Source organism: Ambystoma mexicanum, chromosome 9 (assembly GCF_040938575.1).
Source record: "Ambystoma mexicanum isolate Mex_15411 chromosome 9, UKY_AmexF1_1, whole genome shotgun sequence".
Lineage (NCBI taxonomy): Eukaryota > Metazoa > Chordata > Amphibia > Caudata > Ambystomatidae > Ambystoma > Ambystoma mexicanum.
The window spans coordinates 910,709,975-910,733,755 of record NC_090931.1 but is presented as its reverse complement, the minus strand read 5'-3'; the positions used below and the strand labels follow the sequence as shown (position 1 = coordinate 910,733,755).

The 23,781-nt window shown below is 46.9% G+C and overlaps 1 protein-coding gene across 5 annotated transcripts in view; it reads left to right on the top strand.

Annotated features, from left to right (window-relative positions):
- COL18A1 (collagen type XVIII alpha 1 chain) overlaps nt 1-23,781 on the top strand; it is a 448,272-nt gene that overhangs the window by 291,965 nt on the left and 132,526 nt on the right. For all 5 annotated transcript variants that reach the window (XM_069616076.1, XM_069616073.1, XM_069616074.1 and 2 more), the window contains 2 exons: nt 22,382-22,465; nt 22,658-22,726. In XM_069616076.1, the coding sequence (XP_069472177.1) occupies nt 22,382-22,465; nt 22,658-22,726 (153 nt within the window). The remainder of the gene's footprint in view (nt 1-22,381; nt 22,466-22,657; nt 22,727-23,781) is intronic.

Genomic DNA, 23,781 nt, shown 5'->3' with positions numbered 1-23,781 from the left:
ACACAGCGAACAACCCTCACAGAATGACCTACACCAACTCCCCATACAAATGCATTGGAAACACAGCGAACAACCTTCACAGAATGGCCTGCACCAACTCTCCATCTAAATGCATTGGAAACACAGCGAACAACCTTCACAGAATGACCTGCACCAACCCCCCATCTAAATGCATTGGAAAAACAGTGAACAACCTTCACAGAATTACCTGCACCAACCCCCCATCTAAATGTATTGGAAACACAGTGAAAAACCTTCACAGAATGACCTGCACCAACACCCCATCTAAATGCATTGGAAACACAGTGAACAACCTTCACAGAATGATCTGCACCAACCCCCCCATCTAAATGCATTGGAAACACAGTGAACAACATTCACAGAACAGAATGACCTGCACCAACCCCCCATCTAAATGTATTGGAAACACAGTGAAAAACCTTCACAGAATGACCTGCACCAACCCCCCCATGTAAATGCATTGGAAACACAGTGAACAACCTTCACAGAATGACGTGCACCAACTCCCCATCTAAATGCATTGGAAACACAGTGAACAACCTTCACAGAATGACCTGCACCAACCCCCCATCTAAATGCATTGGAAACACAGTGAACAACCTTCACAGAATTACCTGCACCAACCCCCCATCTAAATGTATTGGAAACACAGTGAAAAACCTTCACAGAATTACCTGCACCAACTCCCCATGTAAATGCATTGGAAACACAGTGAACAACCTTCACAGAATGACCTGCACCAACTCCCCATGTAAATGCATTGGAAACACAGTGAACAATCTTCACAGAATGACCTGCACCAACCCGCCATCTAAATGCATTGGAAACATAGTGAACAACCTTCACAGAATGACCTGCACCAACCCCCCATCTAAATGTATTGGAAACACAGTGAACAACCTTCACAGAATGACCTGCACCAACTCCCCATACGAATGCATTGGTAACATAATGAAGGACCTGCTATTAATCTCCATCTAAATGCATTGGTCACACGATGAAGGACTCCCATTGAAACTCTTCAGGATCTGGTCCAAGTCCCCACTGAAATGCATTGGAACCATAATGAAGGACCTACAACGACTTCCCATGTCAATTCGATGATAGCACAATGAAGGATCTGCACAACCCCCCCACACCCCCATAAATGCATTGGTAACACAATGAAGATCTTCCCCAAGTCCCCTTCAAAATATATTGATAACAAAATGAAGGACCTGCACCAAATCCTACTGCAATTCTTTCAGCAATAATGATCTGCTCCAACCCCCCACTGAAATGCATTGCATATATAAATAGTGACCTGTTCCAATTCCCTATTTAATGCATTGGAACCACAATGAAGGACCCGCACAAACTCCCCATGAATGCATTGGTAAGACAATGAAGGACCTGCACCGACTCCCCATGAATGCATTGGTAAGACAATGAAGGACCTGCACCAACTCACCATTAATTCATTGGTCACACGATGAAGGACCTGCACCGACTCCCCATGAATGCATTGCTAGGTAAGAGAATGATGGACCTTCACCGACTGCGTGCAAATGTATCACTAGCACAATTGATGTCCTGCTGAAATTCCCCCATGGTCTTCAAATAGAAGATGCAGGCTATACAAATACCAGAAACATAACAAAGCATTGATATCATTAAGGAGAACCGTACATGCATGAAATATTTCACCATTCATTTAATCCTGGTTGTGAAATCTGTTAGCAAGGAATAAAGTATTGATGAAATATTGTATGCCATTTTATGTGTGTATGTGTCTGGCTTTCCTTCATGTGATTGGTTATACTGGTAACCGACGCAATTCATGCAGCCTCTGTTGGACTACTGTGGAGTCTGTGCCTTACCCAACGAATAATTGAGCAGAGGTACCGACCCATATGTTGGAGAGATTTAACATTATTGTGCTTCATCCCCTCTCCTAGTGAGACCCCGAACACTTTTTGCTGGACTTCTAGACCTTTTTCTTTTAATCCTGAATGAGTGGAGCCTTTTTCCACTTGTTCATTCTTGTGGGCTCTGTCTTTTGAAACTCTGTTCTTTGCGTCTTACCTGTACTATGGAGTCTGTCTGCTCCATTACTCTTAAAGGCATCTGTGTTTTACTACTGCAGCACACAGCTCTTTATGGGCAGTATTGCTGGGGACCCTTAAGATTCTTTTTCTATATCCTCAAGTAACTACAGTTGTTAAGGATACTTAGGACCTCATTACAAGTGAGGCAGAACGGGTTAACGCGCTCCGCTAAAGGAGGCAGACCCGTTAAACCCGTTCCACCTCATTACAAGCTCCCCTCGCAGGACCCGGTAGGTAACGCCTGGTCAAACCAGGCGTCCTTACCGGGTCCTGCGAGGTGAGGAGGGAGCAAACAACGGGCGCTCGTAATCGGCCCGTTGTTTGCTCCCTCCCCATTCCCATTCAGTCATATGGGGGCTGAAATGGGAATGGGGAGGGTGCGGGTTCCTGGAGGGAGGAATTACCGGGCCCTCCGAACTCGGAATGGCCCGGTAATTCCTCATTCTGGGAACCCGGACCCGATTTTGGCGGCAGCCATGCCGCCGATAGCGGCATGGCTACCGCCAAAGTCGTAATGAGGCCCTTATTGTCTCTCCCCAAAAATAGTCTGAGAGATTGGCACACACCACCTTCAGTGGAGTGCCAAATGGATACTTAGTATCCCCCCTCTCTCTGCTCCTGTGACATTTTGGTCAAATAGACAATCACTTAGTTATGTCTGGTGGCAGTGGACGTGTTCTACCAACTATTGTGTATTTTCTATACCGCAGGCTATGTCCATAGCCTCGGTAGTGCACAATAGGGGCACCCAAGTACCAACTTGGGGCCTCCCTTCTTTTTTCGCAATTACTAGAGTGGTTGTTCTTTGTTAGCCCTTCTACCTTTCTGAGAGGGGAGGTCTGTGTGTGTGTTTTGCCTTTGGTGGGAACCAGTAGCTATCCCCAACTAGGCTCCAGAGTGTGTGGGCAGGCAGGAAGTGGGGGAGTAGTCTTCCACCCCCCGTCCTTTGTCTGCCATAGTGCCTGAATAGGTCCAGCTCCCACAGGGGGTCTGGCTGTCCTGATTGGACAGCCAAACGCCCCTATCTGTAAAATGCGAGAGAGATTGCAGAGGAGTGTGTGCTGGAACTGTATAAAAGGTGAGGTTTCTGGAGTGTAAAGCAAGTCCACCACTGGAAGCTGAAGTAACAAAAGAAAAAGATGACCAGAGACGCCTGTAGACCCTTTGCAATAACGTGAAGCGACCACTGCTGTCCTGATCCCATTTTCTATCCGAGGAGCTCCAATTAGGCCGACTCCTTCCATTTGGCTGGTGGGAACAACCAGTATCAAGACGAACTTTGAGACACGCCATCTCCCGAGGTCCTAGGAGTTTCCAGAGCTTGAAAACCCCAATACCAGGAGACCTGCTGCCCATTTCGAAGTAGCGTCTTCGTGGAAAGGCCGAATCCATCCAATTCTGTGCTGTATCTGTAAGGACACTCTAGAGATCCAATCCAATTCACCCAGACCCCCTCACCAGAGTGTGGGACCGCAGAGAGCGAAGAAGATTGACCGTGTGGTCCGTGTCCTTTGTTGGTGCTGCTGAAAAGGTGCCAAAACCGCAGAGTGCACCAAGAAGTTGCTGAAAGTCTTGCCACAGGACCCCCTCGAGACTGCTGCTGGAAGACACCATCCATTGTCCTGCCTTTCGTCGCCAGACCAAAGAATCCGCAGGTCGAGTCCAGAGCTGCCACATCATAGAGGAGCCAATGCTAACACTTTCTTCCATTTCAAGGTACTGTGGGGAAAAGGTATTGCTTACCTGATTCCGAGAAGTCGCTCCACAGCACTGGCGTGCACATAGAGGTGTCCAGGGCAACCCCCTCTTACCCCTGACCCAAGCTGCTGCTTGTGTCCCCTTTACAAATCCATTTTTAGGACTCCTTTGTTAGTTGATAACTTTCTGCTTCAATAACTTTAGAGAATGGAAGAAATTTGCAGGAACTCCTCATTATCCGCTGTTTGCCAAAACTTCAAGCCCTCTCCGAACTGCCTTTAGCTAGTGTTGCGTTTTCGGACTTTAAAGACTTGCCAGGCGAAGAAACCGTCTCTAGAACCTTGAACTAAGCTCATGTTGCACTAACCTCTTACTTTCTTCCCATTAAGTGACTTTTCTATATGTGGTTGCAGAGTAAATGCATTCCTGTATAACCTGTTGAAAACTGCATGATTGCGCAATTACTGATGATATGATAACCTTGCCTTTCTCTTTCTAACGTTGCTACAAATGTAACGGCGAACAAACACAAAAGCGAAAGTGCCCTTTGAAGTGTATTATCTAGTATTCCTAAGCGTTCTACCGTGAGCGTCTGAAGTATTTAAAGTGATTCTGATGTAAACATGATAAATATATATATTTTATATAAATGTACGTTTAAGTGCTTCTTTGCTGTGCCTGTCTAACTAAGATTCCGAGTACTTACCTAGAGCCCACATCTTCCTCTTAAGATAGGCCTGACTGCTCTATCACACTACCAAGGTCCTGAGCTAGTACAGACTGATACTAAGAGCTGGGGATCTACAAACCACTGGGATAGCTTACTAAAGTCTTACTACCAATACAACTTTAGGAAAACTTCCCTAACACCATAGGGCAGTTAAAATGCATTGAGGCACAACAAGGAACCTGCTTTAACACCCTTTTAAAATGTGCTGGGCACAATGAGAGGTGTGCTCCAGTTCCCCTTCTAACTGCATTGAGCACAGGCACCTGATCCCCTTCCCAATTACAATGTACTGACGCACACTGAGGGACCTACTCCAACCATCAGTGGAATGCCTTGAGAGTAGACCTGCTCCCCTCCGCAATTACAATGTACTGGCGCAAAATGAGGGGCCTTCTCCAACACCCAACGGAGTACCTCAAGAGAGACCTGCTCCCCTCCCCAATTACAATGTACTGGCACACGATGAGGGACCTTCTCCAATCCTCTGTGGAATTACTTGAGAGAGACCTGCTCCAGGTTCCACTTAAAGGTACTGGTGCAAGGAGAGGGATCTACTCCGAGTCCCCATTGAAATACATCAGCCACGCTGGAATGTAAAGCTGAACACAGCTTGACAACAAGCCACTTTTTAACGTTTTTTTTTTATTTTTATTAGCCTGCCTTTTATGATCTGTGAAATGAAATGGGCCCATTTCAGAAGATATCCGTAGTGAAAAACTAGCAGAGAGTATATGTTCTTTTTAGATGTCAGATTTGTGGAAAAGCCCCGGTCCCCTCATGCACTAAAGTGACCGGCACATTTCTGGGGGGTGGTGCTCCATGATGTGCTGGCTCTGCTCTCTTGCCGTCAATTTCACAGTAAGCGGCCCTTAAAGGGCCTGCCATTGTGAAATGTCAGAACAGAAAAGACATTTCCATTCCTGTTGGAATGATAGCTAGCCCTCATCCATTATGCATCGCCTTGGCCCTGTTCCAAACTAGCGCATGAGAATAATTTTGCTCTCTGTGGATTTCAAAGAACCTCCTGTTTGCAAATTTGGGGCGTGCTTACACATTTTCATAAACACCCCCTCCACCTCCCTTCTTTGCACAAATTAATATCCCACAGAGTGCGACTCAATTTATCAACCTTGGAAGGATAAAAGACTGAGTTGGCCCTGCCAGGATTCGAACCTGCCGCAGAAAGCTGCACACAGATATCAGTGGGGAGCATATCCCTCAGAAGTCCATTGCAGCCAGGCAGCTCAAAAGTGAAGCAGAAAACAAACAGCAGAAGGGAGAGAGAACAGGCTGACAGCACCCACGACACAGATCTCAGGGGATATCGCCATTTCTAAAGAAACATGAACCCAATAGAAGGCTGCCTGATGGCAATAGAGTAAGACAATGCTTAGATTAGAGCAAAGGCAAACGCGTACAGAACACAGTCATCGCAGAATGGAGATCCACATTGAAGAACTCTCTTTGAATTACAACAAGGCAATGACAAAGCTTTGCAATTAGGGTTCTATGTCCTTTCATCACCAGAAGGCCTGAAATGGAAGTCTCCCAGCCTTTAAATCTGACACTGGGAAAGACACTGAAAATTGAGCGGGCGTAGGGGGTCTTTCAATCCCCAAATCACCTTATAGCCAAAACCTTCAACCTTTACATGTCCATTTGCTCCACTTTGCTTGCAATGAGACATCAGCCCAGAGGGACGGCAGGGAAGCATCACATGTAAAATGATGTTTTTTGACAAGCCGAGGGTGCTGTTGGAAATAAGAAACGTTTTGTAAACGCAAAAATGCTGTAAAACTAAAATAGCTTCAGCTACTTTACATTGTCCTCAGCCATTTTTAAAGTTAATCAAAATTGGGTACCCGATCCGTGATTGTTGTGATCCTTATGCCGCTGAACGTGCTCTCTGAGAATGTCTCCCTAGGGTGCTGCAGAACAGGCATTGATACCTGACAGCTTTGACCTTTGATTACCTATCGTTATGAGAGTACTTTTACTATGTCCTTTCGGTGTCTTTACGTACCCAGTTCCTAGTGTAGAAATGCCGGCCCTTTTATGCTTTTTACTGGTTTGAGGTGGATTTGTTGTGATATCTCGCTCCACTGCATGGCAATGTGCACATCACGCAAGGGACCCGTTTAAGTGTACACGAGCCTGTTGCTTTTTTTAGCCTGTTTATCTTGTGCATGTTTTGGCAGACTTTAGCTCTTAGAGGCTTAGAATTAGGCAGCTCTAATCAGGGATCATTTCCCCTTCAGTGGGAGGTAATTACCCAGGTGGTTTGCTGCTTAGCCAATCAAGCAGACCCCAGCTTGGCATCCGTCAAGTGGTGTAACGTGGAGGTGGTCTTTGGCAATATTCACACAACGTGGCACAGCGACAACGCAGAGGGACGTTACTCTGTTTTAGGTTCTCAAAGAAGCAATGGGGGTGTAAGGCTGGAGCATTTTATTTCCGATGCATAAAGCCAGCCTTGACTGGTAGAGGGGTAGACTGAACTGGCATTTACAAGGCACTGAAACTTGTACCACTTCATCACAAATCTCACCATTTATTTATTTATTTATTTCTATTTATCAATTTTTACAAACAAATACTAATGATACACAATAGCATTATCAAGCTACAATTCGATAGTGATAACAGAGAGGATGTGAGCAGTACAACGGGAAGAAGTCAAAGAAAAACAACAAAATAATTAAATGTAAACTGTCCAATATTATCATAAAAAAGAATACCCCAGGCCCCTTAAACAATAAAAAGTAACTTCAAAGGTCACTCAACCCATAGTGAAGACAAGACCAACACGACACACCCAAGAGCTAGGCATGAGTATGGGACGGAAGGTAAAAGTGAGCCAAAGCATAACATTCCAAACCAAACACAGAGTATAAGGTAACCAGTATAATGAGTCAAAGCATATAAGGAGTTGAAAATGCCCCAGGTCAGCTGATAATCCTCCTTCAAATCTTTTTCACATATGACACTTTTTCTCTAGCCGCCAACAGTAACATACCCTGGACCCAATCTTCAAGCAGAGGCTTCCCATAGAATCTGTTTCTTGGTTCTAGCAGGTAATCTCAAATCACTCAGAAACAAACCCAGCATACAGCACGATGGAGTATGCGCAAAGCTAACTGAGTCACTAACTCCATCCGTGAAACGACCTCTTCCCAACATTGACAGACATTTCCACAATACCCGAACATGTGGGTATTGGAACCAACCTCTTTTTTACAGGACCAACAAGAAACCGATTGTAAAAGTTTACACATTTTCACTCTCCACAGTGGCCAGTATAGACAGTGCACTATTCTCTGTTGTGCATAGCGTATATCCAGGTCCAACTTACATTTTTTCATACTTTTCATATTAGCAACCAGCCCGAATCAGGCATCTCTTTTTAATTGTTTGTGTTGTGTTTTTGTGATCAAATAGTTTGGACTTGTTGGATCTGTTTGGTTCTTCCTATAAGACTGTGGCGATCAACTTTGTAGTTGAAAAGAAAATACATAATATTATATGGGCAAGGTAGGAGGGAGATATCAAAGAATGAAAATGCAGACTGTTAGGGATGATTTTCTATACTCTGGCCTGGTGGACAGATGTATAGAAGGCCAACCTATATTGTGACAAGGACAACTCTGGGGATCTGCAGCCAAACTAATTCAGGTAGCAGTGACAGGCGTTCTAGGCCAAGTTCTTCAGAGGTGGTGAGCTTATAAAGGGTCCACAATGAGTTCACACAATGGAAATCACAGATTTCACTTAGACAGGATGCATACAAATACAATTATCATCTATTGGCCAAAAACACACTATAGAAAAATGACTACTGGCACGTATAGTTATCACACAACACTAGCAAAATAGATTACATATATACATTCACATATCATAGGGCATAATATACGTCACAAACTCCTGCAAAAAAAAGGTAAGGTTATTTTTGTGCACGTTTAGGTCCCTAACTTAAATTGTCCAGCCCTAAGTTGTCTGGGGCCTTTTGCCAAATAGTTCAGGTAAAGTTCCACAGAATCTTTGAGGTAGGAAGAAATGCAGGTAGGGTCTCTGGGGTCCAATGAATGGTTCTAATTGTCAGAGTTCAAGTTAAACTAGCTAACAGAAGTAGCCCCAACATTCAGAAGTCTTATGCAAGCAAGCAATGGCAAAGCCAATCATGTTATAATAAAGTTTATTATAAGCCCATAGACTTATAATGGGAGTTTGGGGGTAGGTAAGAATCACTGTAACTTAGCCCCCATACTCCGATTCTTCCCCAGACTTGGCAGGACCAAATAAGAGGGTCTGAGGTTGCTTTTCCTGCTGATAGCCACAGTCCTCGAATTCACAGGGGTGCAGGTTCTAGCTGACCTCCGGTTGGTGTCTTTCACTGTTGCAAGGACTCTTGAATGAAGGATGCAGAAAAACTCGATGGAGGACCCCTCTCAGGACTGGACTCAAGTAAGGTAAGTGATTTTGGATGGTGGTCACCGGATCAGCGACGCAAACGGACCCAACTGCCTCAGTCAGACTTTCCCTCCTATCTTGGGTACCCTTGAAGCTAGGATGCCAGAATTTCACAGAGGTTAGTCTTGTAGGGCCAGCTGAGGATCTCCAAAGTTCAGAACCATGACGTCGGCAGCACGGTAGCCCATACTCAGAGCTGATCAACCACAGGACGGTGCCGGGACACTTCTGAAGGCTCTTCTTTGCAGGGTGCCGAGCAGACATCAGGAATGCATGTTCCCTCCAATCCCAGGGTCGCAGCACCTTCACAGGACTTTAAAGATCTTCAGCAAGACAGGGCTCCTCCAGGACAGTAGCAGAAGTTGGTAGCCAGGCCTCCTTCTGACGGGTCTCCGGTTTCTTTGCAGGTCTCACAGCTTTATAGAAGTCTTGTCTCCTTCAGGTTTCTCCAGGATCTCTGAGGAATGGCTGCAGGGGTCCTCTTCTTATCCTAAAAGCCAGGTAAGAGCTGCTGTCCACACTAGCCAATGACAGGACTAGCCCACACACACACACCCCACCAGTGGTCCAAATGGACCACTGGCAGGAACACGTATGCATATGACTCAGACACACTGAAACCAGTTTGTGGATTGAGACCAGAGAGTCATAGGCCACGAAGAAGGCTAAAGAACAAGATGGCAAAAGGACAAGCAGAAAGCCATGTGGCACGGCCATGTTCGGACACTAGCCACAGTTAGTAGCCAAATGCAGTAAACGCGGTAAAGCTCAAACTAAAAGTCCCAAAAAGTAGGAAAAAGTCACTGCTATCAGCAGCGTATCCTTTCAGCACACCTAGAGTAACCAACAATCCTCTGAGTGTTAGTCTAGGGCAAAACAAAAAGTGTATCCCATTGTACCACAGTGTAAGCTGCTTTGGACAATTCTAAAAGTTACCACAAGTGATACAAAGTAACCAAAAGTAGTAACACAGTAACACGACTAAGGTAAACAACCAGTACTGACAGCCTGAAGGACATGTCAGTTTCCCCATAACATATGAGCAAAAGCCCGTGTAGTGAAGCTTAAGGCTTCACTGCAAAATGATCAGGTCAGGATCAAAAATAAAAGCACAAAGTTTGGGGGTTCCATAAAGATGGAAGGAAAGGTGCAGTACAGAGAAATCTTTCCTAACACAGACCACTTATGGGATTAGTCAAATTACTTGTCTTGGCTCTGTAATTATCGGCATACTCCAAACCGTTTCTCATCTCCACTACGAGGGAATAATTCTACTCAGGGATTTTAATGATAACTTTGAAACCTCTAGAAAATCGTCCTCTTAGCATTCTCGGGAGGATAGCTCAGGGGCAACGTGCTCGCCTTGGAAGCAAGACGGCATGGAACACCACAGATCCGATCCCTGGATCTTCGCTTAGAAACCTCTGGGTATTAAGCACGTTATACATAATCTATCATATCATGTCATTCGTTCTGCTGCTATATCCCAGGATCCTGAGAGCTCCTAAAAGACGTCCAGATTTCGAAGCGACATGGCGAGCTCTTAATACTAACCGGGCAGAGGGGTTGTAGTTTATAGTCATCAGATTATTTTATTTGGTGTGTTGGAGCTTGCAAAGCAATCAATATGATTGCTTTGGAGTGGCGCTCATGATAAAGGGAAGGGGGAAGGAAGGAGGAAGATGAGACCTTGGTAGACAAAGTCACTCCCAAACTAACTTACTTCACAATCGCCTGCTTTTTTAAGTCCAAGCTATCTAGTGCTAGCATCAACTATATTGTAATCCCTGATCATGCTTTTTTCCTTTGACATCAAATTGGATTCAGAGCAAGCAAAATGTTTGCTGGTCCAATGATGAGGCAATTACAAGCAGCTCCTTAGTGCACCACAGGAAGAAGGACTTCAAGGGGTGCCATTTCATTACTTCTTAGCTGCCTGCAAGGGAGAATGCAGGGTGCCAAAATGGAATTTTGCATGTGTCAGCATAAATCTTTGCAACTTCCGTAAGCAAAATACCTCATAATTGCAAATGGAACCTACTTTACCCAGTAGTGTGTGCATTAAATGAACACATTGTGGAAGAAATTGACTGTTTCTGAACTTTTCTGTAGATTTTATTAGCAATGATCCAGTAGTTTTTAATGCAACAATGCCAACATTGGAGAACACGTAAGTTATACCTCCACAAGGAAAACAAGTGTTGGCAAAGCCAATAGCTCTAGCCTTGGCAGTTGTTCATTGCAGTTTGCTTTGATAAGCATCTGGTATCAAGGGTGAGAACACAAATATGCGAGGGAGGACGAGGGAAAGGAATGTAGGCCAGTGAGGGAAACAGAACACAGAGTGATAGAAGGAATTATGATGTGTGCAAGGGAGGATATCAGAAAGAGAGTGGGTCAGAGCGAGGGTGAGCAAAAGATATGAGCATGGGGTGGTGAGACCAGAAGGATAAGCGAGATAGAGGGGAAGAGTAAAAGAGAAAGCCTGTGAGCAAAGGTGGGAGCGATAGATGTGATGAGGGTGTGAGAGGGAACTCATTCAAGGGGGCATTGAGAGAGGGTTACCAAGGGAGATAGAGGGTGTACACAAGAGATAGGGGATTCCTAGAAAGAGAGTGAAGGTGCATTGAGAGAGTGAGCGTGAGGGTGCGAGGAGAGAGTGAGGGTGCGAGGAGAGAGTGTGGGTGAGGGTGCGAGGAGAGAGTGAGCATGAGGGTGCGAGGAGAGAGTGAGCGTGAGGGTGCAAGGAGAGAGTGAGCGTGAGGGTGCGAGGAGAGAGTGAGGGTGCCAGGTGTCATCAAGAGTACACCGCAGCAGTTTTCAACACATTGTCAGGCTGGCTGCACTCCAGGAAAAACTGAGGCCTTTCTCAACTATGCTTTCTGGCATTGTTCTAAAAAAAAATATTTTCATTCTGCCAGGGCCTAAAACACAAGCCAGCACTGCCCTGGAAATCACATTTTCATGCTGCCTGTGCCCAGATGTATGATACGGTACGATAAGGTAGATGCTCTTATGTAGTGCCCCTCTGCCAATAATATTGGCTTTGCCGTGCACGGCTCTATAAGACATTCGGGTGGGGGCTGTTTGTAGGATAGTGGGAAAGGAAGATGCAGACAACTTGTAGTGTTTATTTTATTTTATTTAGTGTGCATTTGTAAGGTGCTTATACATCAAGAAGTTGTGTTTCAAAGCCCCCACAGGGCAAACAGGGAGGGAACATGGGAGCAAATGGCAATAGGGTAAAACTGAAGAACAAGGAAGAGATGGTCCTACTAGGCCTTGTGAGCATTCGGAACAAGGTGCAAGTGCAGGGAGAGTGAAGGGACTCGGGTTGGTGCTAGGAGTTACACAGCGGGAGGTGCCAGGGAGTCAGTTGCGAGCCACAGTTAAATGCCTGGCAGAGATCGCTTGGTAAAGAGTGATTGCCTGCCAATAATAAGTGCAGGCCTGTGAACAGTACAGGCCAGTGGGTGCCCAAAGGCAAGTGCTGGGAGAGGGAGGAAGGCTGAAGGCGATTGGGGGATGGGGGGCAGGACCCATATGGACACGTTGGGGCCCTGGCCACCAATCTCAGCGACTGTGGGGTTTACCACGGGAGGGAGAGGGGGAAGAAGGAGTTGAAGAGGAAAGTCTTGAGGAGTTTTGGGAATTTGAGGAGATCCGGCTGAAGACAGAGGGATAGGGGTAGGCTCTTCCAGAGGAGGGAGCCAGCCGAAGAAAGAGATTGTCCGCCAGCACGCTGCTTACAGAAGCTCTTGACACACAGAGAGTTGGAGCCGGAGGAGCGTAAAGATCTGGAGGGGGAGTATTTGGTGAGAGCAAGTTGTAGATAGCATGGTCCCTGGCCCCAGACAGCCTTATGGATGATGCAGAGGGATTTGAATTTGATCCTTGCTGCAACCAGGAGCCAGTGGAGATATTTCAGAGCTTAGCGATACAGTCTCTGGGCTTGAGGCCAAGGATAAGTCTTGCAGCCCTATTCTGGATTAGCTGGAGGGGCCGGATAGAGAGTAAGAGGGTAGGCTAAGGAGGAGACTGTTGCACTAGAACAGCCTAGAGAGTACCCAAGCTCTAGAGACATTGAGCCGCTGGGGAAAGTGCAGAAAAGAAGGATACCTCTGAGGAGGTGGAGTTGAAAATTGGCCTTCTGAGCAAGATCCAAGATGTTAGGGAGGAAAGAGAAAGGAGTCGACGATGACTCAAAGGTTTCTGGCTTCAGATGAAGGAGAAGGGGAGAGCCCATAGAGGGTGGCCAGAGTGAAGAGAAGAAAGAGGGATCAGGGTTGCCAATACGAAGGATCTTGGTCTTGCTGACATTGAGGCAGAGATCATTAGAGGCACACCAGGACTGGATAGCAGATAGGCAGTTGGGAATGGTAGAGGAAGTAGGGAGAGGATTAGAGGGATGTTTGAAGAAGAGTTGGGTGTCATCTGCATAACACTGGAAGTGAGGGGAGAAAGTGGAAATAAGATGAACAAGCAGAGCGAGATAGACGTTAAAGAGCTAGGGTGAACGTTTCAAGCACTAGGGACTGCCACAGGTGGGGATAGAAGTGGGAGAGGCGAATGAGCTCAGGATAAAGGGATGATCAGTGTGGAAGGAGGCCAGCCAGTCCAGTGCCCTCTCCGGGATACCAAGGGTATCATGGAGACATGTTATGAGGATGGAGTTGAGCGTTTCAAATGTAGAGGAGAGATCAAGTAGAATGAGAACAGCAGGAGAGTTAGAGTCAAGCGATGCAAGCAGCTCTTTATGTGTGTTCAGAAGAGCAGTTTCCGTGCCTCTGGATGCTCGGAATCTAGATTGATGGTTGTGTAGGCAACCAATGAGTTCAGTATGCTGCGTCAGTTGGGGGAAGACCAGCTTCTCCAGGAGTTTCCCAAGGAAGGGAGTGATAGTTACCCGGACACATTGCAGAAATCAGCAAGTGCAATTAGCAAGGGAGCTGATGTTGTCCTTAATAGTTCTGGAAGAACAGGGTGAGACCTGTTTGGAGGAGACCTTCCTAGAGATGACAACCCTAGTGACCTTGTCCAATGTGATAGGAGAGAAGGATGAGAGAAAGGCTGAGGGAGGGTGCGAGGCCGGGGGTGTCAAGGGGATGGGAGGAGGGAAACAAAAAGGGGAGGAAAAAAGCGTGCTCAGGATGTCCTGAGTTTTTGCAGTGAAGTGGGTGGACAATGCAGTGCAGAGGGCCCGAGAGGGAAGATGCGAGGTGGCGACTGCAGAAGGATTGGCCAGTTCTTTGCCGATTTTAAAGAGTTTAGCTTAGTTGTTGGATGCTCCAGAGACGCAAGCCTGGTTGTAGGCCCTCTTCTTGGAATGTATGAAGAGACAATATTGTCTTTGGAGGAGGTGACAGGTTAGTTTGTTAGAAGATGAGCTTGAGGTCTTCCACTTACATTCCGCAGCTCTGCATTTGCGCTTCAGGGCTTCTACATCAGATTCATACCAAGTGTTACACTTGGTGGCATGTTTCAGGCGGATCCCCATGACTGGGGCAAGAGTGTTAGTGATGCCGAGATGGAGGTTGCTGAGAGCAGTGTCTGAGGTAGAGTCTGCAGTGGGAGGAGAGAGGAGATGAAGGTGGATGTGAAAGCAGCAATTGACACTCGTTTCATCGGGCAGATGTCTTTGAACGAGGTTGTCAGAGCTGGGGGACGTGCGGTCAGAGCGCCGAGAGGACTCAGGTGAGAGGAGAGAAGGGAGTGGTCTGACCAGGAGCGCGGGGTGGCGAGGGGCAGAGAGCAAAAGATCAGTGTGGATAAAGGCATCAAGAGTATGTCCAGCTGAGTGGGTGGGACCAGAGGGGAGAATGGCGAGGGAGAGCGAGGTGCAGAGGTCACGAAAGAGAGTGGACACCGTGATTGAGGAGTCAAGGTGGATGTTGAAATCGCCCAGTAGAAAGAGTTTAGAGGAAGATGTCAGGAGAGAGGAGAAGAAATCAGCCCATTCTGAGAGGAACAGGGTAATAGAGCCAGGTGGCCTATGGATAGTGACAATGGTCAGGGAGGAGGTGAGAGAGATTACCAGCTTGCAGTACAGGCTCTCAAAGGAGGAGTATGGCTGGATGGTGAGCTTATGGCCCTTTAGTGACATGCATGCAGTGGATGGGGTTGCAGAATAACTCTGACTCCTAATAATCGAATCAACTCAGGAAGATGGCAAAGATACTGCTTTATTAATAATTATCTAAAACAGGGAGTTACAACGGACATCAACAGATGGTCGCTCATCCTCTCAAAGATTTTCTCATAAAAACATCCTTATATACAAAAAATACATCAGAGGTGATGTCATACTATGTGGCAAATAATGAAAAACCTATCAAGGGTTGGGGATTGGTAAGGGGAGACATCTAGATATACTTTCTATAGGAGCTAGTATTGTGATTGGCTGCCAACTGTCAGGTGGACAGTAAATGCCTACCTCTAAAACATGTTGTCTTCAAAACTATTAAGTATACCGTTTATCATTGGTCTCCAAACTATATGGTCCTTTGTTATACGGCCCTCTATAATTGGTTGCCACGCTTGTGACATGGCTGGAACATTCGGTTCACTTAGCAGCACGTAAGCCCAGACCCAGGTGCAAGGAGGCAGACCTGACTTTACCTCCCCACCCAATTAGTCCAACATCTCTCATCACCCATGCCTTCTGCCATGAAGATTGTCTTTGAACTTTGCCCTGCAAAGTATCCTTGTCTCTGAGAATACATGGGAGTGTGGGCACTCACTATCGGTGGTCTAGGACTCCAAGCTCAACTCTATTTCCATCCTTGGCTCATGTGACAGGAGACCACGATTTGGGCCATTTTCCAACATTCAAATGTCTGAAATGAATAAAACTTGGCACCCCTCGTGTTCTTTCTTTGCACCTTAACAAGAGATGATTCATCCTTTGCACGTTCACTGCATTCAAGAATAGATTACTAACCTTGGCTGCTTCAGTTTTGATACCAGGCCAGACAGTCTCGCCATGCGGCTCCACGATTTCAGCTTATTCTTGTTGCGACACAATTCTCGCCTTCTCTCTTCATGGGTCCTGGCTTACTAAATTCATGACACCGATGTCCAGCTTCTGCACGATGGCGGTTTCGCCCGCAGTCTATCTGTACAATTATTGAACTGTTGATTTTTTGCAGTACTTCGCACACGTGCAATCTTCTTGCATATGAAAGGTTACTCGATTCTTAACTTCGTCATTAGTTTCTGTAAGATCCATACAGTCTCACCAGCTAGTGTTCTCGGGACATCACACACGTCTTTTGTGACGTCATTAGCTTCTCTCTTTTTGCTCCTTTTTCATATACCTTCAGGGAGTTCCTCCCTCAGATTGCCGTCTCTTCAGGAATACATTCGATAGGGTTGTCTCAAAGGGTACTTCTTTTGAATACTTGCTGCAGTATTTGTACAACTACTGGTGTCAAACATGGCACAATCTCAGACTTCCAACACATAGGAGGTAGAGGGGCGAATTCCTGAAGAGGCATGTAACTGCTCCTCTACAGTGGGTATGAGGGAAGAAGGGATCCACTCCGGGAAGATCAGGGCAACCCCACAGCCACAGCCTTTAGGGTGAGGCTTAGAGATGATTGTGCAGCCATCAGGGAGAAAGGAGTCAAAAGCAGTGACTGAGCTGGCATTGAACCACGTCTCGGTAAGAGCGAGGATATCAAGTTCAAGGTCTTCGAGGAGGAGGCAGATGTCAGCAGAGTGTTTGATAGCAGAGCGAGCATTAAGCGTGTCTAGATGTATCAGGTCTCTGTCTATAAAGGTTTTCCGATGAGGGATACAGGGGTGTGGTACGCCACTCAGAGGAGGAGGAAGGAAAGAGAGAGAGGAAGAGGGAGTAATTGGTGCAGGAAGGAAGTTGATGAGGGATGGTAGGTGCCGGTTAAAGAGGAGGAGGTTGGGTTGAGGACCCTGAGCCATGATAGTGCCATTTTGATAGACATTAATGATACACTTGGATGATGAGAAGCCCGCCAAGAGTACTTCCCATTCAGTGACACGATTTATGGATGATGATAAGAAAGGATAGAGAGTAGAGATAAGATGAGGTGTCCAGAGATCTGGAGAGGGGACAGAAAAGAGGATATCAGTGACAATCTGTCTGGAAGTTGTGCTGATGTAGGTGTCTGCGATGGGCAGACCAGGGTTAGTGGCCAGGAAGTCTTTTCTAAACATTTTCCTTCCAGACTTAGTGAGAGAGGGAGGATAGGTGACAGTAAATCAGTTAGAATAGATAAGCGAGATGGTGAGTGCCATAGGGGTGGTGAGAGATAAGGATGGAGGATAAGAGGTGAGACTGCATGGCAGGAGCACAACTCACCAGGCGGCCTAGCAGCTGAAAGAGAGAACAGATAGATGCAATAGAAACATGTGGGTACAGAAATTAGTTGTAAAAATACACCTAGGTTCAAAAGTACCAAAAAAATGGGGGTGTGGAGTTGTAAACAAATACCTAGGTTCGAAATTAACAAAAAGCACACAAATGCAGAAAAGAGATGGGGTATACTAAGGCATAGGAAAAACAGCAGAAATTGGCTTAAGGCACAGCTGGTTTCAATATTTGTGAGTTAGTGAATAGGCATCAGGTAGTTCAGAACATCACTGACAGGTACTCTAGAATGGGAGAAGAGAGTTCCAGGTGAGGCACACGTTCGTGGAGTAGCTGGCTGCCTGCTGAGGATCTGTTCCATGAAGGTGAGAAGTGGTGGAGCATGAAGTGTTGCAGGGGGGGAGATGGGAGGCACTCTGAGCCCTCCCAGGCACGGACAGGCATAGGCAGGGGCTTAGAGGTGGGCTTTTGAGAAGGGGGTCTGGCTACCTCCTGTCGGCTCCCTGATAGGGCACAAGAAGGATTCCCTGTCCAATCGTGTTGCGGGACTCGGGACACTGAGCACCAGAGGTATCTTGCTAGTGTAGTGGGGAGGCAGCAGCCATCTTGGAAAGGCCCAGAGGAGTCCATAGTGTTGATGGATGCAGGTTGGAAGCACCATTTCATGTGTGTTAACATGAACATCTGTGTCCATTGTGACGGGTATGGACGGGCACATCTTAGCTGTAAGGGCAGCCCCTTAGTTGCAAAGTATCGATTGAGAGAGTGGTTATTGATAGAAGATAGGGTAGGAGTCTGTAAAGTACATTAGACCTGGTGGGTCGTCTGGGGAGAATGAGTGGCATGTATGGTTGCAAAATGTTTAGATAAAGCGGGATTAATTGAGAGATGAAAGAGGTGGGCCGAGGGGGAAGGGGTTCGTCTATCTTTGCCTTCACTCAGCTGTAGATTTTTCGAGAGAATCTGGTGTGGTTCAATGTCATGCAGCCAGTGTGCACAAAACAGGTGTGGTGTCCCACGAATGGTAGTCTAGAGAGGTAGTTAAGATTATAAGAGTATTCCAATTTCAAGGTTCAAGAGAATATTTTATTGAGGCATTCCTATTACAGATAGCACCTATTCATATTAAGCAGTGAGTAGCTGAGTGTGAATGCTGCTCTCTAGTGGGAGGAAAGGGGATTGCTCTCCCAATATGATGTGTTTGCACAGTGGGCGGGCTCCCTTGAACATTCAGTTGAAACATATTCGATGTGGAGCCGGGTTCAGGTGGATATCTGTTGCATAGCTTTTCGGTGGTTGATGTTTTGTTTCCTATTGTTCAAGTTGGTTGGTAGGAGAGTCAAGTCTTGAGCTGTTTCCTTAATGTCATGTGGTTCAGTTCCAAGTGGAGCTGTTTATGTAGGGTGCTCTAGAGTTTTGTTGCCGGGAAGGAAAATTAGGATCCCCTTGTTGTTTCTTATTGCAGTTCAGACTAGGGCTAGTGCAGCGTTGCTGAACCTTAGTGTGCTGGAACTTCCTTCTGAAGGAGATGGGCCCCCCTTCCATTGTAAAAATGATGCACGATTCCCAAGAATTTTAAATGTGTCATTTTCTTGATGGGCGGCCAATGGAGAATATGTATTGTTGTCAAGATACGTTCCAATCTCTTCTTTCTGAGGAGCAGTCTCGCCCCTGCACTATGGTCTCTTCATAGTTCCTCATCAGGTAGTCGGGGAGTCTGAGATAGAAGCTGTTAGCATAGTCTAGTCTGGATGCACTAGTGAAGTGTTGGCCATGGTTCTGAGGGTACATGTTAGGTAATGTAAGGTGTGGCATAGTCTCACATGATGATCTCTGTATGAGACTAGCATCATGGCCAGGGAGGGGCCTGTTTGACAGTGCCTGGATAGAAGAGAGACTGTGCATTATTTGCACCAGGGATCTTAGAAGGAGATACTCAATCTCCTCTAAAGACATACAGTGAAAGAGACAAGGGGCCGGCGTATGCAATGGCGTGAGCCCTAAACAGCAGGCCAGGAGCGCTCTAAAACCATAGAAAATGGGGAAGGATCTGAGCTTTACTGGACTAAGAGTAGCGGAAAATGTACAGACATGGGAGGGGAAGGAGAGTGGAGTGTATGGTCAGAACAGAAGTGGGTATGGTCAGGGACGTGTTGTCTTGACCGGGAAGGGATTCAGTGATCATGTATTGTAAAGGGCCTAGGAGGCGGCCATCTTAATCTAGAGAACAAGGAGAGAAAAGGTGAGGGGGAAAATGGCCACGATCGGGGTGTGCAAGGTGGGTAGCAGTGTAGTACGAAGGGTGGGGGAGGGTAGGGTAGGGTGGACAGAGCATGGAAAGTGTGGGGTAAGGGAAAGGATGACATAGGAGTAAGGGGACAGGGTTATCAGGACATGGGAGATAAAGGGAAGGATTGGGTGATCAAGAGGAAGACAGGGCAAGGGAATACACGGTTCCATGTGAAAATAACAAATGAAACAATAACAAAAACGTTATTAACTAATTAAAAATAATGAAAACATATTTGTTTTTTGGGTTTTGCAAACGGTGAGGGGAAGATGGCAAGGCTGTGGCTGGACAAGGTGGAGAGCAGTGTAGTACGAAGGGTTGGGGAGGGCAGGGTGGTCACGGCATGGAGAGTGTGGGGCAAGAGGAAGGATGACATAGGAGAAAGGGGACAGGGTTATCAGAATATGGGAGGTAAAGGGTGATCAAGAGGAAGACAGGGTAAGGGTATACAGGGTTCCATGTGATAATAACGAATGAAACAATAACGTAAACTTTATTAACCAATTAAAAATAATGAAAAACTATTCGTTTTTTGGTTTTTCAATTTGGGGGTGTCCTCCTCCCCACCGCCCCTGTTTCCCTTGCTTTATTACCCCATGCCAACCCCCTCCCCACCCATTTTAACCCCTTACCCCACCCCCATATATATATGCTTACCAGAAAATGTGATATGTTTTCGTTATTTTTAGTTCATTATTAAAGTGATTCGTTTTTTTCAATTCGTTAAAATCACTGTATACTAAATACACAGGGAGGCTCAGACAGAGGGTGAGATGTGGAGGCCAGAGAGGTCAGGGTGGTGGGAGAGAGAAGATCTGTACTGGGAGGGGGGCAGGCAATGCGTCACGGTGGGGTAGTGTAAGGATAGGCGTATCGAGAAGGGGGGCGCATTTGGGGCCAGAGTGGCGAAAGATGGCTAAGAGTGAGCACAGGAAAGTGTGGGTGCAGACGAGGGAGGGCAGAGCAGTCATGTTGGGAAGACCAGGCTTACGGGACAGTTTCGAGTGAAGACGTTGTGTTCCAGGCGGAGGCGTTGATGGTAAGATGTTCTTGATGGGATTTTCATGAATGGGAATAATACAGCGGTCTATATAGGAACGGGTTAATGGGAAGTCACCGTGGTCCAGACAGGGAGATTCATGAGGTAAAGCCCAAGGGTAGCCCAAAAGGGAAATACATGGAGAACCAGTGGCGATCGAATGGTGGGGGACATTAGGAGGGACCCCTCTGTGAGCTGGACCAGAATATGATGTACATGATGTTCCCGACAGATAAAGGGATGAGGGCGAAGACCGGGAAGACCAAATGAGGAGGGGATGAGGAGGCCGACTGGGTGGTCCAGATGGGGAGGGAGATGAGTGGGTAGATATGGGTCAAGCCATTGTGGGGGCAAATTAGTGAGGGTTATAGTGACTCCTCCCTGATGGGAAGGAAGGGTCCTGGGATGCTTGGCAGGAAAGCTCATCCATCCTGTTGAATTGAAGTGCTCGCTGACCTGCGACTGCAGCCAGCGCATGCACACTGCCAGCCCTGCTCCCTCCGGAGCACAGGCAGCACATCTACCGCCATTTTGGCAGAGGAAACATGCAAATGTTGGATCACGTTCTTGAGAAGGAACGCTGTTGGCTGAGTTCTTAAGTGTGGGATTTAGGGACGGGACGCCGTTCGTGGATCCTGTTTGTGGAAGGATGTGGTGGATCTGGGAAGAGTTATTAATATGTGGGTTCATAGCGCCGGGCCGCCCCAGGCTCCTTGTACAGCACAGACACCGCTCAAGATCACGTCTCAGCCGCGAAGCGCAACATTAGACGAGGCCCAGAAAACCCTCCTTTCTCCGGACCACTCCAACCCAAGACATCCCTCCTGGCAGCAGTATTTCAATTAGGGTGCAACCCCAGCCCCCAGTGGATACCCTGTGTGTACTAGATGTAACGATGGACACTTTCTTCGATAGAATGGAGATCCCACCATCATAGTTGCTAATATAGGAAACCATCCTTCATATTAGATAATCAAGGTATTTACACAATCTCTAGTATAGGGACACCCTCTTCATATACTCATATTATCCATCACACCTTCATAACAGGTACTAATATAGGAGCCCCAGCCTTCCTACTACCTAATATATCTGAACTTTCAGGCTTTTTGCTATAGAATCTGCACCGCCAAATTTGCTAATATCTGACCTGGCCTGCATGCCCCAAATGCAGACACCACATCCTCATACTAATACAGGGAAGTCACCCCCATACTGCAAATATTGGCTGTCCAAATGCCTGTCAGGTGGTAGCTGAACACGCTCATCATGCTAGCTTATAAAGGGGACCCCACCTTTACAATGTCTAAGATAAGGACACCACCTTCGTACCCGCTCTTAGAGTAAGCACCCCATCCTACCAGCCACTATACGGACAACCCCACCCTCATGACATATGCCATAGGGTCCATTCAATTTAATCATTTAATACATGGTGCCAGTTTTTTACTGTACAATCTATATAATATCTCCTGTAGGCACCCTGAACTCTATACCAACTAATATAGAGAACCTATTTTATTTTATAACAGCTAGAAGAGGGCACCCCTTAATACTCGACAAGATGAGCACCTCCTTTTCGTAACACACGTTTCTCGAGCTTGTATATCTGCTTAGATTCACATCATGTGCTGTTTCTAAGTCAGGAGTGGTTTGCTGCTTCCATGGCACTAAGTGTTTGGTTTTCTGTTTCTTCCAGGGGGTGATAGCCGAGCTGAGAGTGAAGGGGGACCCCCGGACAGCAGAGCTGCAGTGTGAGGATGAGGAAGATGACTCTGATGTGGTGAGTAGAAAGCAGTTTGCCGTCCCCTAGAATACATATCATAGCGCACGCGCACCGACCCTCATCACTCCCACACGCCCAAGACCAATGCACTCTCTCGAGTGCACTGCGGCACCCCTTCTGCAAAAACCACAGCACTAGAGCGCAACCGCTGCACTGCTCCGGCCTCATCTATTTGTTCTACTTCTGCAGATATCTGGAGATTTTGGAAGTGGTCTGCCTGAGGAGCCCAAGCCAGTGAGGAAGGTCACCATTGAGAAGGTGAGTGCAGCGGGTACACATACATGGGAAGCCCAGAGCGTTAGCTCCCTTCGCGCTCAGTGAATGCTCGGGGTCACCTGCCATGGGTGCTAAACCGCAAGATTGCCAGGGGACACCCTCGCACAGAATGGTGGGGGTTATACTGATGTAGGCAATGGATTTGAGGCCCTGCGGATTGATGGCACGCACACACTTGCAGGGTATGGATATGACCGGTGTGGATTGGCTGGAGGAAGACACTCTCATAGCAGGGGTATAAATATTACACGTGAGAAATAGCAGGTGACATGGCCCCATAGAGCCGGGATATGAGCCCCTAGGATTGACCGGAGGCACACACTCTAAAGGGCATGGTCATTGACAGTGGGCACACTCACACAGGTCTTGGAAATTGACAGAGGGGGCACTCTCACAGGGCTTTGATAGTCACAGAGGGCACACTCTCATAGAGCTTGGATATTGACAGAGGGAACACTCACAGGGCTTTGATACTGACAGAGAGCGCACTCTCAAAATGATTGGATATTGACAAGGGGTACACTCTCACAGTTCTTGGATATTGACAGCGGGCGCTCTGTCACGGGCTTGGATATTGCACCTGGCAGCCTGAAGGTTGACAGGGGCACTTTCCCTTGGCTTCTGGATTTAGGGTCATGAGCATTGACAGGAGACACAGACTTGCATGGCACAGACGTTACACCCGTGAGATGGCAGCTGGAGCACTCTTACGTAACACGGCACGTGAATGTGATGATCAGCAGAATGGGCACGCTTCACATGGCATGCCTCTCACACTGAATGGTGTCAATGCCTGCACATTTAAATGGCATGGATCGGGTACCCTCAGGATTTCAAGGGGGCATATACTCACATGTCATGAATATAACCCCTGCGTGTTCAACAAGGACACAGCCGCACTTGGCAACGCAATTACACTGTGAGCATACTCAGCATACTCAGTGGCGTGCACTGTGATAGGGCATGAATATTACACTGGGGAATTGGCACAGGGCAACCTTCTCCTTGATAACCCAACCTGACAGGTTGCAGGAGAC